Source organism: Saccopteryx bilineata, chromosome 1, assembly GCF_036850765.1.
Source record: "Saccopteryx bilineata isolate mSacBil1 chromosome 1, mSacBil1_pri_phased_curated, whole genome shotgun sequence".
NCBI lineage: Eukaryota > Metazoa > Chordata > Mammalia > Chiroptera > Emballonuridae > Saccopteryx > Saccopteryx bilineata.
In genome coordinates this window covers 15167040-15183388 of record NC_089490.1, presented here as the reverse complement: position 1 = coordinate 15183388, position 16349 = coordinate 15167040, and the positions used below count along the sequence as shown (strand labels likewise).

The following is a 16349-nucleotide window of genomic DNA, read 5'->3' as shown; positions in this document are numbered from 1 at the left end:
AGAGGTTTAGAGTTAGAGGCCAAGAGAAGGACCAGTGGGCGTGGCTTTCAATCGAGGCGCCTTAGGTGGGGGAGAACAAAGCCAGAACAACTGCACTATGGTCTACAGGCCCCAGAATCCAGCCCCGCCTAATTTGGTCCCTAATTTCTAGCAACATACTTCTGACCTAATACCTACATGTCACTGCAATGGGCACCAGATCAGGAGATGCTGGAAAAGTAAAAGAAGGAAGAATAAAGAGCAACAGCTTCCAGGTCTCTGGGTTTTCCAGTCATCAAGAGGTCCTATCTTGCCCGGGGCTCCTGGGGACTCACCTAAGTCAGTGTTGTGGCTGGAGAGAAGCTGGCGGAACTTTTCTAGCCGGGTCTTCTCCCGGACAGTCATCGGGGGTGCCCCAGAAGCGTTCTGGTCTGAGATCCGGGCAACGAGCGGGATGATGGGGCGGAGAGGGAGTGACTGCTGCTTGTGGAGAGCATTCCTCAGGCAGGAATCACCTGAGGTCATTGGAGAGAGAGGCGGCAGCGTGATGAGCACAGATCCTGAGCAATCTTAACCCTGACTCAGCGCGGGCTCCTCCGCGGCCTCGGCTGCCCGATGTGTGCCCGGCTTGCGAGGGGCAGCAGGGGGTGGAAACCCAGCTGTGCTCCCCTCTCCTGTCCAGAAAGCAGGCTGCATCCTTTATCATACATACAAAGCACCTTCTGGGCTAACGGAGACCTGGGTGCTGCAACAACTTAGAAACATTTCTGGTGGCGCCCAAGGTCAATCAAATGTTGCCCTTCTCTCCCAGCCTGGAACCAACCCTTCTTGGTGCCTCGCAGTGGGTGTGGGGCAACACCGTATAAGGCTGTGTTCACATTCCCTTTCCACGTCACAGAGCACATAAGAAACGATGACACTACGACACACACCACAGTACAGTTGGTGGCTGCCCGCCTGAGCCCCAGCCCGACCCAGCAGCCCCATGGGGCAGTAACCCTGGGCCAGCTCTAACCGCTCTCGGCCCACCGTGTGCCCTGCACGGCTGAGATCTGGCCTAAAGCAGCCCCTTTAGGTGGCTGCAGTTCCTCTGTGGTCCTCACATCTCACCAAATGGACCAGCTTTTAATTCTGCTGGGCTGTATCTCAAAGAACAGGAACACAGACTCGAGCTGAACTCCATGTCTGGTCGCAGACATGTCTACACTAGAAGGTAAGGCAGAGAAACAAGCTGCGTAGGACTAACATTCACTGACGTTACTAACATCTATCTACTGTGTACAAGGCATCGCGCTGGTCACATGCACATACCTCTCCTTTGATCCTCACAACACACAGCGGGAGTTTATTAATTTATAACTATTCTACAGATGAGGAAACTGCAGCTCAGAGAGGTTAAGTACTCTGCAAAGGAGAGGCGAGAGGCCAACCTCGATCTTTCTGACTCCAAGAACCTTATTTATTTCACTACTCCAAAAAAAACTTTTAAATTCTGACTGTCCTTTCATGAGTGTTTCTTTTCTGTTTATTTTTATAACTTTTTATTCAATGTATTAAAATACACTGTCCAGTGTTCAATACTGCCAAACTGGTTTTAGTTCTCTACTTTATTTATTTGTTTATTTATTTTGAGAGAGAGAGAGAAGAAGGGAGAGAGATAAGAAACATCAACTCATAGTTGTAGCACTTTAGTTATTCATTGGTTGCTTCGCATACGTACCTTGATGGGAGGTGGTGGGGAGATGTCCAGCTGAGCCAGTGACCCCTTGCTCAAGCCAGCGGCCTTGGGCATCAAGCCAGCGACCTTGGGCATCAAGCCAGCAACCTTTGGACTCAATCAAGCCAGCGACCATGGGGTCATGTTGATGATCCTATACTCAAACCCAAGACCTCAGTATCCCAGGTCAACACCCTATCCCCTGTGCCACCACTGGTCAGACTAGTTCTTTACTTTAAAGTGTGAGAGTTGGGACCCTCACTGTGGGGCAGGTGCATATGAAAGGATGGGGATGTGCGGTTTCAAAGGAAAGAAAGTATGTTAGCCCTTCAACTTCTTGTCATGACTGTTTCACATTCTGTATATATCAGGGCCTTAAAAAATATTAGTCACGCCCTGGCCGGTTGGCTCAGCGGTAGAGCGTCGGCCTAGCGTGCGGAGGACCCAGGTTCGATTCCCGGCCAGGGCACACAGGAGAAGCGCCCATTTGCTTCTCCACCCCTCCGCCGCACTTTCCTCTCTGTCTCTCTCTTCCCCTCCCGCAGCCAAGGCTCCATTGGAGCAAAGATGGCCCGGGCGCTGGGGATGGCTCTGTGGCCTCTGCCTCAGGCGCTAGAGTGGCTCTGGTCGCCAACATGGCGACACCCAGGATGGGCAGAGCGTCGCCCCCTGGTGGGCAGAGCGTCGCCCCATGGTGGGCGTGCCGGGTGGATCCCGGTCGGGCGCATGCGGGAGTCTGTCTGACTGTCTCTCCCTGTTTCCAGCTTCAGAAAAATGAAAAAAAAAAAAAAAAAAAAAAAAAAAAATATTAGTCACAACAAGAATTAAACAGTGACAACCAGCACAACTAGGTTTACAGAAACAAGTGCCGCACGGTGCTTGGCTGGGATCCCTAGTGTGACACGAGGCCTAGAAAACGCAGACCAGACAGTGCAGCACGTGGCCCTGTGCCCGTCTGACAGTGACAGACAGATGCTCACAGGAGGAACCCTCCAAAAGGGAAGGCTCTGGGCAGTCCTGGCTGCACAAGGGCAGTTCATCAGGGGCCGTGGAGGGTCTCCCTCACACTGGTGACACTTGATCACGGCACAGACACTGTCAGTAGCTGTGGCGACCTGGCCATCAACCCTAAAGGCTCACCTGCACACGGCAGTGAGGTTTCAAGCTGGGGCCCAGACCAGTGACAAAAAGCGAAAGTGCAATGGTTTCAAAGGCCTTCCTGCCTAATTTCATGACCACATGCTTAGCCTGAAACTGTGAAAGAAGTTCTCTTAGAACACAAGCCAGGCCCTGGCCGGATAGCTCAGTTGGTTAGAGCATCATCCCAAAGTGCAGAGGTTGCCGGTTCGATCCCTGGTCAGGGCACATACAAGAGCAGACCAATGTTCCTGTCTCTCTCTCCCTTCCTCTCTCACTAAAATGAATTAAAAAAAAAAAAAGAACATGAGCCAGGCCTGACAGGTGGTGGCACGGTGGATAGAGCCTTGACCTGAGACACTGAGGACCCAGGTGTGAAATCCCACAGGCTCAACCAGCTTGAGAGTGGGCTCGCCAACTTGGCCCAAGGTCGCTGGCTTGAGCAAGGGGTCAATGGCTCAGCTGGAGCCCCCCCCCCCCCCCCGTCAAGGCATGCAGAGAAGCAATCAGTGAACAACTAAAGTGACACAACTATGAGTTGATGCTTCTCACCTCTCTCCCTTCCTGTGTGTCTGTCTCAACCTTAAAAAAAAAGAAAAAGAAAAACCCACAAAAACCATGAGCCAGGACATGCTCTAGGGCTCTGACATGCTTCAACTCCCGCTTTCCCTTTGACCAGTCAACTGTTCGACCTTCCACTAGAATGACGGCACTTCCCGCTCTAGCTCAGGATGGCTGGCTTCCATCAGACCTTTTAGGGCAACATTAAACACAGCAATGCATGTTTTAAAAGTGTGCACTGAAAGTCCCCAAATATCTGACAAAGCCACCAGCCAGTCAACCTGTTACTAAGTCTCCTGAATAGACACAGAGGGGCACCTCCTCCTGCTCTCCAACCTGAGGGCAGGGAGCTGTGCCCAGGGCCGTCAGGCACAAGCTGCTCCTTTCTGCCTCAGGGACAGGAGAGAGAAACCTTACGCTAGGGGCTGTTCCAACAGTCCCAAACCTTTGTGGAATGCAGCTAACAACCTTAAATACACTAGCCAATTATTTTTTAACCTGACCAGGCCTAACGCTGTGCAGCAATCAGACCACAGAAGCGCTGGACCGCAGCACAGGGAAAGACAGAAGAGACTGGCGGGGAACACGAGCATGTCAGGAAGTGAAGCCTCAGGTCACAGGCCAGGCAGCCATCAAGGTGGGCGGAGCCAGAACACGGATGACCAGGGCGCCCCCGATAGGCTTGAGTCTGCTCTTCTATCTAATGGGAAATCTGAGTGATGTCCTAAAGAAAAATGTTTGTATTCAAAATGTAGTCTGCTGAACCGGCTGAGGCTGTGGAGGGCACAGGGTGGACTCACTGGAATTTCTGGACAGCTGGGCATCACTGCTCGACTTGATGACCTGGTAGCTGGCAGGAACGTCGGAAGCTGTTGACTGGGACCGTTCTGGCTTCACCCTCAGCTTGCTGTGGTTTTCTAGAACTTGGGCTGCAGTTGCCAAAGCAACTTTTGAGTTCAGAGTTTGGAAAGCAGGGGGAGAAAAGTCCTCCTCCTCATCATCGCCAATGTCCCAAGCATCACTGGTGTTCCGGGCGAACTCATGAAAACTGGAGGCCTTCTTACTCTTCAGAGGAGCTGCGTTGACTTTTGACCGTTCTTTAATGAAGCTTTAAGAAAGGAGACACCATTACCAAGGAGTGGTCAGACACATCCTCACCACTAGCCTAATGTAATATTAACAGTATTACAAACAATCTCAGACACAATCATTACCTTCTTCAAACAGAAACCACCCATATCCATTCCTTGTCTGGATGCATCTAGACCGCGCTATGCTGCAGACAGGAATAACAAAGACAGCAACGCTCACCAACTACTCCATGTGCTCCTCTGCACCTCCCAGCCCGCTGGCGCCTAGGGGAGGCCACACGACTAGCTCTGGCCAAGGGGCTGACGAGAGAAGTGAGCCGATCACTTCTAAGTCCAGGTGTGAGTTCTCTACAAACTTTCTTCACCATGGTAACTGACGAGGCCCAGGTGGTGGCGCCTCCCTCAGCCTGCAAACAGCAGGAGGACTGGAGTACAGCCGACCCCCCACTCCCACCTGACCCCGCTCCGGGCACAGCCGACCCCACTCCCACCTGACCCCGCTCCGGGCACAGCCGACCCCCCACTCCCACCTGACCCCGCTCCGGGCACAGCCGACCCCACTCCCACCTGACCCCGCTCCGGGCACAGCCATGCCCCACTCCCACCTGACCCCATTCTGGGCACAGCCGACCCCACTCCCACCTGACCCGGCTCCAGGCACAGCCGACCCCACTCCCACCTGACCCTGCTCCAGGCACAGCCATCCCCCACTCCCACCTGACCCCGCTCCGGGCACGTAGCATGAGCAAGTAACAAACTATGGTGTGTCGATCCACTGAAAGTTCAGACTTACCCTGTTATGGCAACATAACCTAAACTATCCCTTAGAGTAGGATGTAAACTATTGATAGAACAAGATATAACTTTAGGTAGCCCATATGTAGCATTAAACATTGAGTTCCAAAACAAACAAGCCACCCTTTTCATTCTGGTAAAGCCCTTCTGCTACTGTGAGGTCTGGTGCTCCTCTGTCTATAAGACTATTTTTCAGCAAAGTGAGAGGGCAGCCTCAGAATCTCTTGATATTTTGAGAATTCTTTAAATAAACTATTAAATCGCGAAGCTGAATTTTAGGCCAGGACCAACAAATGTGTAAGCAATAGCACTTGGCTTAGAATTTAATAAATAAGATTGTTTTAGTTTTCACTATTATTTATTTTTATGGTTATTTTCTATTTTTGGCAAATGGTATTGGTTTTCCATTTACTAAAGAGATAAAGTTTATTTTATTTTATTTATTCATTTTAGAGAAGAGAGAGAGAAGGGAGGGGGAGGAGCAGGAAGCATCAACTCCCATATGTGCCTTGACCAGGCAAGTCCCGGGTTTCAAACCAGCAACCTCAGTGTTCCAGGTCAACGCTTTACCCACTGCACCACCACAGGTCAGGCTGATAAGGGTTATTTTAAAAAATAAATCTAATTGTGTAAATGAGTTTTTTACACGTATTTAGTCAATAGTAGTACAGAAAATGGCAAAGAGGTTCGTGAAGATTTGGGGAATACTAGGTTAGTGCATAAGGAAGGAGCCCGAGTCCTAAGGGTCATGTAGACCGTCCCTACCTCCCTGAGCTCTTCCTCTTCCCGTCTCTGCGTCAGGACTGGGGGCCTCATTCCAGTTCCAGAGGACTGCGTGGTTGGGACATTGCCAGCTCAGTCTTACATAGCATCCTTCACACCCCAAATGGGGAAGCAGAGGGGTGGCCCTGTGTACGTTTACCCCCGGGGACTGGAACGCAACGGGTAAAAACATTAAAACGCCTCACTGTTCCCCCCAGGAAGGCAGGGCAGCTCAAGAGTGAAAAGGCTGTTCCAGGGGAAAGGAAGTCCCCCAATTTCAAGAGACACTCCTTCCTTTGGGTAGAGGTGGGTGGTCCAATAACCCAGCCCATCTCCCTAGATGAGTCCAATACCTACTCTGAAAGGTAATTGTTACTTACATTGATAAATACAGACTGCTAATGCACATAGCTCATTGGGATGTCCCTATTATTGATACCAAAGGAGGAGTAAGATATCGCTGAGGCATTATTTTTCAAACACTAGTCTCATCACATGACTACAAGAGAGAACACAACATTGTAGATGTAAAAGCTCAAATGTGATGCAGACAGATATCATTTCCCGCCCACTAAGTCAGCAAAGATTTAAAGATGTATACTTTTCGGCTGACCAATAGTGAGACCAGTTCCCTAATACTGCAGGTTGGGTGTGCTGTACAACCTTCCAGAAGACAGTTTGGGAGCCTGTATGCCATGAGCTCTAAAACGCTGCATCTCTGACCACAAGCCCGCAGTCAGAAAGCAAACAAAATAACCTAAAACAGTTTATAATGGTGTTATTTATTTTGGTTAAAAATGGCAAATAATAAACACCTAAAATTGGAATCAGCCACCAGATGGAATGTTACATTGCCAGTGAAAATCACATCTTTAAAAAGATCTAAATAAAGTAAAAATTGAAACCAAAATTATATACTTTTAATGATCTCTTTATTTTTTAAAAAATATATGCACGGAAAAGACCAGAAGAAAATATGTCAAAATGTTAATAGTGCTTATCTCTTGAGCTGTGGGATTATAGTGATATTTAACTTCATTTTTATACTTCTTTGAATTATTCATGTCTTCTAAACTGATCATATTATTTTTATTATTCAGTGGAAAATGTTTTGTTGGCTTTCGTCAATCCCCAAAGTAACAGTACTTACTATGAATAACTGGAAACGAACAAGAGCCCAAACCAAAGAAAGCAAGGCTGCGGCAATGCAGTGCGAGGATCTGAGTGTCACAAATCCCCTCCAGCCAGAAGGCAAATCACTGCCCTGCAGACCTGCCAGACCCAGCACTACGGCCGCTGCCCTCTGTAAAAGGGGGTCCCGGACCCAGCACTACGGCCGTTCCCCTCTGTAAAAGGGGGTCCCGGACCCAGCACTATGGCCGTTCCCCTCTGTAAAAGGGGGTCCCGGACCCAGCACTACGGCCGTTCCCCTCTGTAAAAGGGGGTCCCGGACCCAGCACTACGGCCGTTCCCTTCTGTAAAAGGGGGTCCCGGACCCAGCACTACGCCGTTCCCCTCTGTAAAAGGGGGTCCCGGACCCAGCACTACGGCCGTTCCCCTCTGTAAAAGGGGGTCCCGGACCCAGCACTACGCCGTTCCCCTCTGTAAAAGGGGGTCCCGGACCCAGCACTACGGCCGTTCCCCTCTGTAAAAGGGGGTCCCGGACCCAGCACTACGGCCGTTCCCCTCTTTAAAAGGGGGTCCCGGACCCAGCACTACGGCCGTTCCCCTCTGTAAAAGGGGGTCCCGGACCCAGCACTACGGCCGTTCCCCTCTGTAAAAGGGGGTCCCGGACCCAGCACTACGGCCGTTCCCCTCTGTAAAAGGGGGTCCCGGACCCAGCACTACGGCCGTTCCCCTCTGTAAAAGGGGGTCCCAGGCCTAGCACTACGGCCGTTCCCCTCTGTAAAAGGGGGTCCCAGGCCTAGCACTACGGTCTGGCAGACACAGACAGGCAGCCATATGAGAAAGATCTGCCATCTGTAAAGTACTGCACCGGAGGATGTGGTTGTTATTGTTCCCTCTTGGAAGCCACGTGTCCCTCAAGATCGCAGGGAACAAATCCAACAACGTGATGTGGAGTACTCTGGATCAGTGGTCCCCAACACCTGGGCTTTGGACCGGTACTAGTCCATGGACCATTTGGTACCAGTCCGCAGAGAAAGAATAAATAACTTACATTATTTCCGTTTTATTTATATTTAAGTCTGAGCGATGTTTTATTTTTAAAAAATAACCAGATTCCCTCTGTTACATCTGTCTAAGACTCACTCTTGATGCTTGTCTTGGTCACATGATACATTTATTTGTCCCACCCTAAAGGCTGGTCCGTGAAAATATTTTCTGACATTAAACTAGTCTGTGGCCCAAAAAAGGTTGGGGACCACTGCTCTGGATTACAAGCTTAACCAATTACTGGGCTTTTTTCTGGTTGATGTTTCCTAAATACCTCTTGGTATTTTGAGAATTCTCTAAATAAACTATTAAATCGCGAAGCTGAATTCTAGGCCAGGTCACAGAACCGACACTGCTGGGTGGAGCGGACGCGGCCCCTGGCTGGGCTGCAGCTGCCCCACGGGGCTGGCCGCGCGGGCCTAAGGTTCCCGCGGACACGAGCTCTTCTACAAATGACAGAGGTAAATTAATGAGTGCTGGGAACACGTGCTTGCTGTATTTTCTTTACACTGTTTACAAATTTAAAATATTTCATCATATGTTTTGAAGCAGATGGAGATTCAGTATAGGTGAACGAGACTAAGAACTGGACTTGACTCAAAGGCTGTGCACAGAGAAACCAGGACGCACACGCACACACAGGGAAAGGGCGGAGGAGAGGCCGCCATTCCCCGCGACCGGAAGACAGACAGATTTACAGCAGACCATTCTGAGGCTGCTAGGAATTATTTTGGGGATACCGACCCCACAGGACCCCAGACTCAAGCAACCAGTTAAAAAGGCAGCTCTGCCCTGAGGAGGGCGCTTGCACAGAGGGGCTGGCATTGCCAGGAGCCGCGGGGGCTGGGGCAGAAGGGCAGGGCAGTGCCTGCGAAGCCCTGGGGAGCCCGAGAGCAGGAGCACCCTGACCAGCGACGGTGATGGGCGGACTTAAGGCTCTGAAGTTTGCCATGTTAGTTAATTCTGTTCTCTCCAGAGGGGTAATAGAAATCAATACGTCCATAATGGCTAACATTTATGGGGGGCCAGGCTCTGTGCTAATAATGCTCACATACACCCATCCTCTTATTAGCGCTCATGTGTAAGTACTATTATTATTATTATTCCCACGTACAGGTGAGGAAACTGAGGCTAATGAGGGCATGGGCTCAAATCCGGGTCCACTGGACTAGGGAGCCTGCGTGCTCTCTACCTGTCAGAAACCCTGGAGGGCAGGCTGGGCCCAGCAGATGTGCACCCTGGGAAGACGGCTGCCACCAAGCGGAGCACAGGAACAGCACAGCCGCCGTATCTCCACGTGAATAACTGGAAAGGGCTGACGGCCCCAACTCTTTCTTGTAGGGAGAACTTCCTGCAACACAGAGGGGCTGTGTATGTTGGTGACCAGAATGGGAAGAAGTCACATCTAGGGATGTGATCTTTGGAGGAGAAATGTCTCTCTCTCCTTTGAACTCCAGTAGTCCCAGTAAAAAATCAATCCAGGTGATTCAAGCTTGGGGTGTTTCACTTTAACATGGTCCCACCTAAGTAATACCTAATGCAAGGTGCGAAAATGCCACAGCGTGACTTGAAGTTTAACCAAGGTTATTCAAACAGAACTATATCAAAGTCACAACCAAACTAGCCTCAGATAGATACGTTCACCATACCTCCTCACAATTGTATGCCCAATTAGAGTTTAAAAAGCACTTCCAGCCCTGGTCTCTGGCACAGTGAATAGAGCAGGGGTCCCCAAACTTTTTACACAGGGGGCCAGTTCACTGTCTCTCAGACCGTTGGAGGGCCGGACTATAAAAAAAACTATGAACAAATCCCTACGTACACTGCACATATCTTATTTTAAAGTAAAAAAACAAAACGGGAACAAATACAATATTTAAAATAAAGAACAAGTAAATTTAAATCAACAAACTGACCAGTATTTCAATGGGAACTATGCTCCTTTCACTGACCACCAATGAAAGAGGTGCCCCTTCCAGAAGTGCGGCGGGGGCCGGATAAATGGCCTCGGGGGGCCGCATGTGGCCCGCGAGCTGTAGTTTGGGGACCCCTGGAATAGAGCATCATCCCAGAGTACCAAGATCGCCAGCTCAACTCCAAGGTCACCGGTTCGCGCCCCTGTCAGGGCACATAGGATAAGCAATAAATAGGCGCACAACTAATTATGGAACAAGTTGATGCTTCTCTCTCTCCCTCCCCCACTTCCTCTCTCTCAAAAAATAAAATAAAATAAAAAGCACTTTCAAAGATACTCATTTAAGCCTCACAACAAATCTGTGAGGCAAGTCTTACTATTTTTATTTAGAGATGAAGAAACTAAGGCCCCAAAGGTTAAGCTATTTTGCCCCAGATCACGGAGCTAGTAAGTAGTAAAGAAAAAGCAACTCAAGAAGTGCATGCAGGGGAAACGAAAAACTCACGAAGACATAATAAATGGCACACTTGAGAGAAACTTAGTTGTTTGGCGAGTAATAACCTCTTAAATGTTAATACAAACACCTACAGATATTTTGAAAAGGAGTGACTAAGGTTATACTGGTGGTTAGGAAACAAAAGATCAATCATTCTGTAACCTGACGAAATACAACACTGTTTTACTGGTACGGCTGTTCACTCCATAGAAATACAACACAGATTTACTGAGAAAATGATGTTTGCATTGGTAAGGGACGTGAAGCAAGCGCGGAAGTTATTGACAAGTGAATCCCTTCATCATGGCAGCGATTGTGGCTCTGTGGGAACCAGCCCTGTAACTCGGAACGAGGTGATCAACTCAGAAGACAATAAATTTAGGAGCTTGTCAGGCCATCAGGTCGCTAATGGGGCTGCTCTACAGTAACACTAGTTTTATCTGAGCTATGAAAATTATTGCAGGCAATATTATCACTAATGGTAATAATTTGGCAAATTTAAGTCAATATACACAGATGGGGAATGACTTACTTGCCCGTGCAGCTGCGGTGACTGAGGACCCACCATAAAGGGTTCTGTGCGACGGGGTGACCACACAGTAATTAACGGCGGTCTGAAGTGGAACGATAATCATGTAGCGGGAAGGTAATAAATACGTCCCAACAACGGCACTCAAATAAGGGCAATAAATGTTTTATAGTAACAATCTGGAATTGTAAAGCAGTCCGGTGCAAACCTAAATGCTGTTCCGCGTTGCCGACTATTAACACCAAATCACCATGTTCCTGAAAAGGGGTCGCAATTTATTCAGTGACAACTTTATTCCTTCCAAATTGCAGAGCTCAGTGATTACCTCAATTGGAAGTATGTAAATGCAACTATACTGGATGATCAGTGAAAACATTCATGGTTCTATATCATTAACATAAAAACAAGGGTATAAAAAGCTGGTCTTGGCAGTCTGGGGTATGGTGATATGACCCAAGACCTGTCTTAAATACGGAACCAGAGAAAACTCAGTTGATGACAGGTGCAGACAAGATGTGGTGACATTAACTCAAGAATAAAATGTGACAGCACACCTCACTGCCACCTGTATGGGTAGACAGACAGATACATATGTGAGATGTGTGTTTACCGAAGGTCACCATGAAATACGCTGGAGTGCCTCTAGGGTCGGGGCCCCGGGCTGGTTGGTGTCTCCGCACTTCTCTCGGTCTTTCGCTCAGGTTGCAGGTTAGCTGCGACAGCTTGCAGCATCTCAATTTCACACCAGCACATTCAAAAGCAGGAAATGAGAGTGGAGGCAAAAAGAGCTTTCTTCACAAAATGATCTTTCTGATTAAAAAAAACCTAGCGTCGGCCTAGCGTGCGGAGGACCTGGGTTCGATTCCCGGCCAGGGCACACAGGAGAAGCGCCCATTTGCTTCTCCACCCCTCCGCCGCGCTTTCCTTCTCTGTCTCTCTCTTCCCCTCCCGCAGCCAAGGCTCCATTGGAACAAAGATGGCCCGGGCGCTGGGGATGGCTCTGTGGCCTCTGCCCCAGGCGCTAGAGTGGCTCTGGTCGCAACATGGCGACGCCCAGGATGGGCAGAGCAACGCCCCCTGGTGGGCAGAGTGTCGCCCCTGGTGGGCATGCCGGGTGGATCCCGGTCGGGCGCATGTGGGAGTCTGTCTGACTGTCTCTCCCTGTTTCCAGCTTCAGAAAAATGAAAAAAAAAAAAAAAACCTTTCCAGACACCTCCCTCAGGAGACTTTCCTATGTCTCACTGGCCAGAGTCCGTGAGATGAGCTCATCATAGACCAGTCACTGGGATTACCAAGGAGTTACTGGAAACTAACCCACATACCTGTTCTAAGGGCCCTGTTACCTGGTTCTCGAGAGAGGAGACTGTTGGGTAAGTGGTCTACAGTGCCCGCTATAGTAGCCAGCAGACCAGAGAGTCTGTTGTTTGTGAAACCAGGAAACAATAGAATTCACTCTACTTAATAAAAATAACACAGACTGACCTGTGGCGGTGCAGTGGATAAAGCGTTAACCTAGAACACTGAGGTCGCTGGTTCGAAACCCTGGGCTTGCCTGGTCAAGGCACATATGGGAGTTGATGTTCCTGCTCCTCCCCACTTCTCTTTTTCTCAAATGAATAAATAAAGTCTTTAAAAGAAAAGTGAAAAAGAATCACAGAAAACATGCTCCCCTTAAGAAGAGCTAATACAAGGTACAAGCTAAAAAACATGAAAGAAAAGCCCATTGTGTAAATAAATGAAGGACTATCTTCCTTCATCCCACAAAGGTTTACCCAGCGTTCACTCTGTGCCACATGCTGTTCCAGGCACTATGGGGAGAGTGGTGAACAAAGCAAAAGTCCTGCCCTCAGAGAGCTTACAGCCTGGGGGCTTCTGATAGAAAAGCTGTGCATCTCACAGAAAGAACAGCAGGCAGATTTCCGAAGTCAGACTGTACCATGTACATACTGGCCAAACTACAAAAAGAGCGGGTTGGTAGAACTATAGAAATTTTGCCACACATTCAGCTATTTTAAAAATATTAAAATGCGGAAATGTGTATTTGATATAGCACTTTTCTTGGTATGCAAAATACTTTAATGTGTTTTTGGGCACTGACTCTGAAGGAAGAAAGGGTAGATATCATTTCACAGGCCCCAGGAGGGTGAGAATCTAGGTCTCCTGCACCTCTCAAATCACTCAGCTTTCAGGACAAACTACTACTTCCATAGAAATAAGTCTCTAAGATCAAGTATACCCATAGATAGAGGCCAAAGTTCTTTGAAAATCTGAGACCATGGCCCACCTCCTCATTGTGGCTAAGTGATGCCCCATTAGAGAAAGTTGTGACAAAGTGATAATTAGGGGTGTGGATACACATCCACACATCTTGGACTTAGCGAAGGTCTCTGTTCTGTTTGAAAATAATTTATTACAATATTCTGGAGAAACAGCCCCCAGGGAGCACGTAACCCTACCGCATGGCTGGGTATCCTGAGCACCCAAAGAGAAGAGGACCTGGAGGGCCCAGCCAGGTACACTCTGTTCGCCCCAAGTCTCAGCGCGAGTGAAGAGAAGGGGGCAGACCTACCTACCTCAGACGCAATCAGCCCCAGAAACCAGATCTCTTGCTAGAAAGTCCTCAATCATCCAATCACAGAACAACATTTAATCAATAAAGACCTTATCACCAGAACAGAGACTCCAACACCAAATCCTACTTATATCTGCTTCCAATGTAGAAAAAAAGTCTTCACGGTGAGTCAATTTCCCACTTACTAACAGACCTTTTAGAGGTGAGATTGCCCATCTTCTGATCCAAAAGAGAGCAGAGGAAAAAGTCAAAGTGGAAACTGTCATTTCAACAAAGTAGGGGAGGGGCTGGGGGTGACGGAGAACATGACTTACTTCTTGGTGAGCCGCGGGTCCAGTGGAGGGTGCTGGGCTCCGTACACGGGCTGGATGCTAAAGACAAGACAAGGGGAAGAAAGAAGTTGTCAGGACACTCACTATGTCAGATGAGTAGCATCTGCATCACAAAATTGGAAAGGGCTTTGAAAATGGTCACCTCTAAGAACAACTATATCCAGTCCAGCGCCAGAAGACAGCAACCTACTTTTAAAAAAGTCTTTGAGAACACTCATCTGTCCTGGTGAGGTTTCGGCGCCTGACACACCTGGTATCAGGAAGCCTGTCTGCAAAAAAGGCAGCGTGAAGAGGTAACGGTCTTCGGCGCTGGAGAGAACCAAGCCCCAGCGCCAGTTCTGGCGCCCACCACCTCTACAGAGTTGCACTAAAACACGTGACCGCTCCGAACTTGTTTCTCATCTGTAAAATGGGAATGTCACCTACCCCAAGGATCGCTTGCACTCAAAGACAATATAGCAACTCTACGTATCAAGAGAAGGTGACTCTCACACATTACTGGCGGGGGTATAAAGTAATACAACCTGCTTCAAAAAGACAGTTTGGCCCTGGCCAGGTAACCTGGTTGGTTAGAGTGACATCCCAAGACACCCAGGTGGCGGGTTTGATCCCCAGTCAGGGCACATACAAGAATCAACTAATGAATGCATAAATAAGTGGAACAACAAATTGATGTTTCTCTCTCTCTCTCCCCCCCTCCCTTCCTTCCTCTCTCTAACCCCTCCCCCCCAAAAAAAAAACAGCCTGACCAGTGGTGGTGCAGTGGATAAAGCGTTGACCTGGAATGCGGAGGTCATCAATTCAAAATCCCAGACTTGCCTGATCAAGGCATGTATGAGAAGCAGCATTTTCAAATTGGGTTCTACTAAGATTCTAGAGGGACTGTTCTAGTGTATAGATTTTAGTCACAGATATGTCCCCTACCTTCTTAGCTATAAAAATCTCTACTTCCTAAACTTTTCTGTAAGGTTAAGTAATCTGTAAACAAACCACTGCATATACCAGGGGTCCCCAAACTATGGCCCCCAGGCCACATGCGGCTCCCTGAGGCCATTTATCTGGCCCCCGTCGCACTTCTGGAAGGGCACCTCTTTCATTGGTGGTCAGTGAGAGGAGCATAGTTCCCATTGAAATATTGGTCAGTTTGTTGATTTAAATTTACTTGTTCTTTATTTTAAATATTGTATTTGTTCCCGTTTTGTTTTTTTACTTTAAAATAAGATATGTGCAGTGTGCATAGGGATTTGTTCATAGTTTTTTTTATAGTCCGGCCCTCCAACGGTCTGAGAGACAGTGAACTGGCCCCCTGTGTAAAAAGTTTGGGGACCCCTGGCATATATCATACAGAAATAAAAGCAATGTGACTTTAATGTGTTTACAGTTTCTTAGGCAGAGGGAAGCAGAGACAAAGTAAGAAAGATCAAAGAATAATGTAAAAGTCTGCCTTACAGAGAAAAGGCTTAGACAAAACAAAAATTAAAAACACCAAAGAGGCCACTGATTTTTATTTTAACATAAGCAAATACCCTAAGATGAGTACACTTGAACTCTCCAAGGTCACAAGCCTCTTTGTAGAACAATATAAAGATCAGAGGATGGCCTGACCATGGTCTGACCGGTGGTGGTGCAGAGGATAGAGCATCGACCTGGAATGCTGAGGTCCCAGGTTCAAAACCCCAAGGTCAATGGCTTGAATGTGGGCTGACCAGCTTGAGGGTCACTGGTGCCGCTCGAGCCCTCTGGTCAAGACATATACAAGAAGCAATCAATGAACAACTAAAGTGAAGCAATTACAAGTTGATGCTTCTCCCTCTGTCTTCTCCCTCTCTCTCTCTCTCTCTCTCAACATTAATAATAACTTAAACATACACACACACACAACATAAACAGAACCTTTATACAATAAATAAATATATACATAACGATCAAAAAATAAATTTGAGGAAGATGTCAACAGGCCAGTTAGGTTAGGTGCTGGGTAGAAAAATAAGACCCCTCTTATTTTAAATTTTTTTTTATTTATTTATTTTTACAGGGACAGAGAGAGAGAGGGATAGACAGGAACGGAGAGAGATGAGAAGCATCAATCATCAGTTTTTCATTGCCGTTGTGACACCTTAGTTGTTCATTGATTGCCCTCCCACATGTGCCTTGACCGCGGGCCTTCAGCAGACCGAGCAACCCCTTGCTTGAGCCAGCGACCTTGGGTCCAAGTTGGTGAGCTTTTGCTCAAACCAGATGAACCTGCGCTCAAGTTGGTGACCTCGGGGTCTCGAACCTGGGTCCTC

General features: G+C 48.2%; 1 protein-coding gene across 1 annotated transcript in view; it reads right to left on the bottom strand.

Annotated features, from left to right (window-relative positions):
* The window catches only part of TBC1D22B (TBC1 domain family member 22B), a 78049-nt gene that overhangs the window by 51775 nt on the left and 9925 nt on the right, over positions 1-16349 (bottom strand). The window contains exons 2-4 of the mRNA XM_066239134.1: positions 14044-14100; positions 4195-4502; positions 315-494 (exon numbers count right to left, since the gene is read on the bottom strand). Coding sequence (XP_066095231.1) covers positions 315-494; positions 4195-4502; positions 14044-14100 — 545 coding nt within the window. The remainder of the gene's footprint in view (positions 1-314; positions 495-4194; positions 4503-14043; positions 14101-16349) is intronic.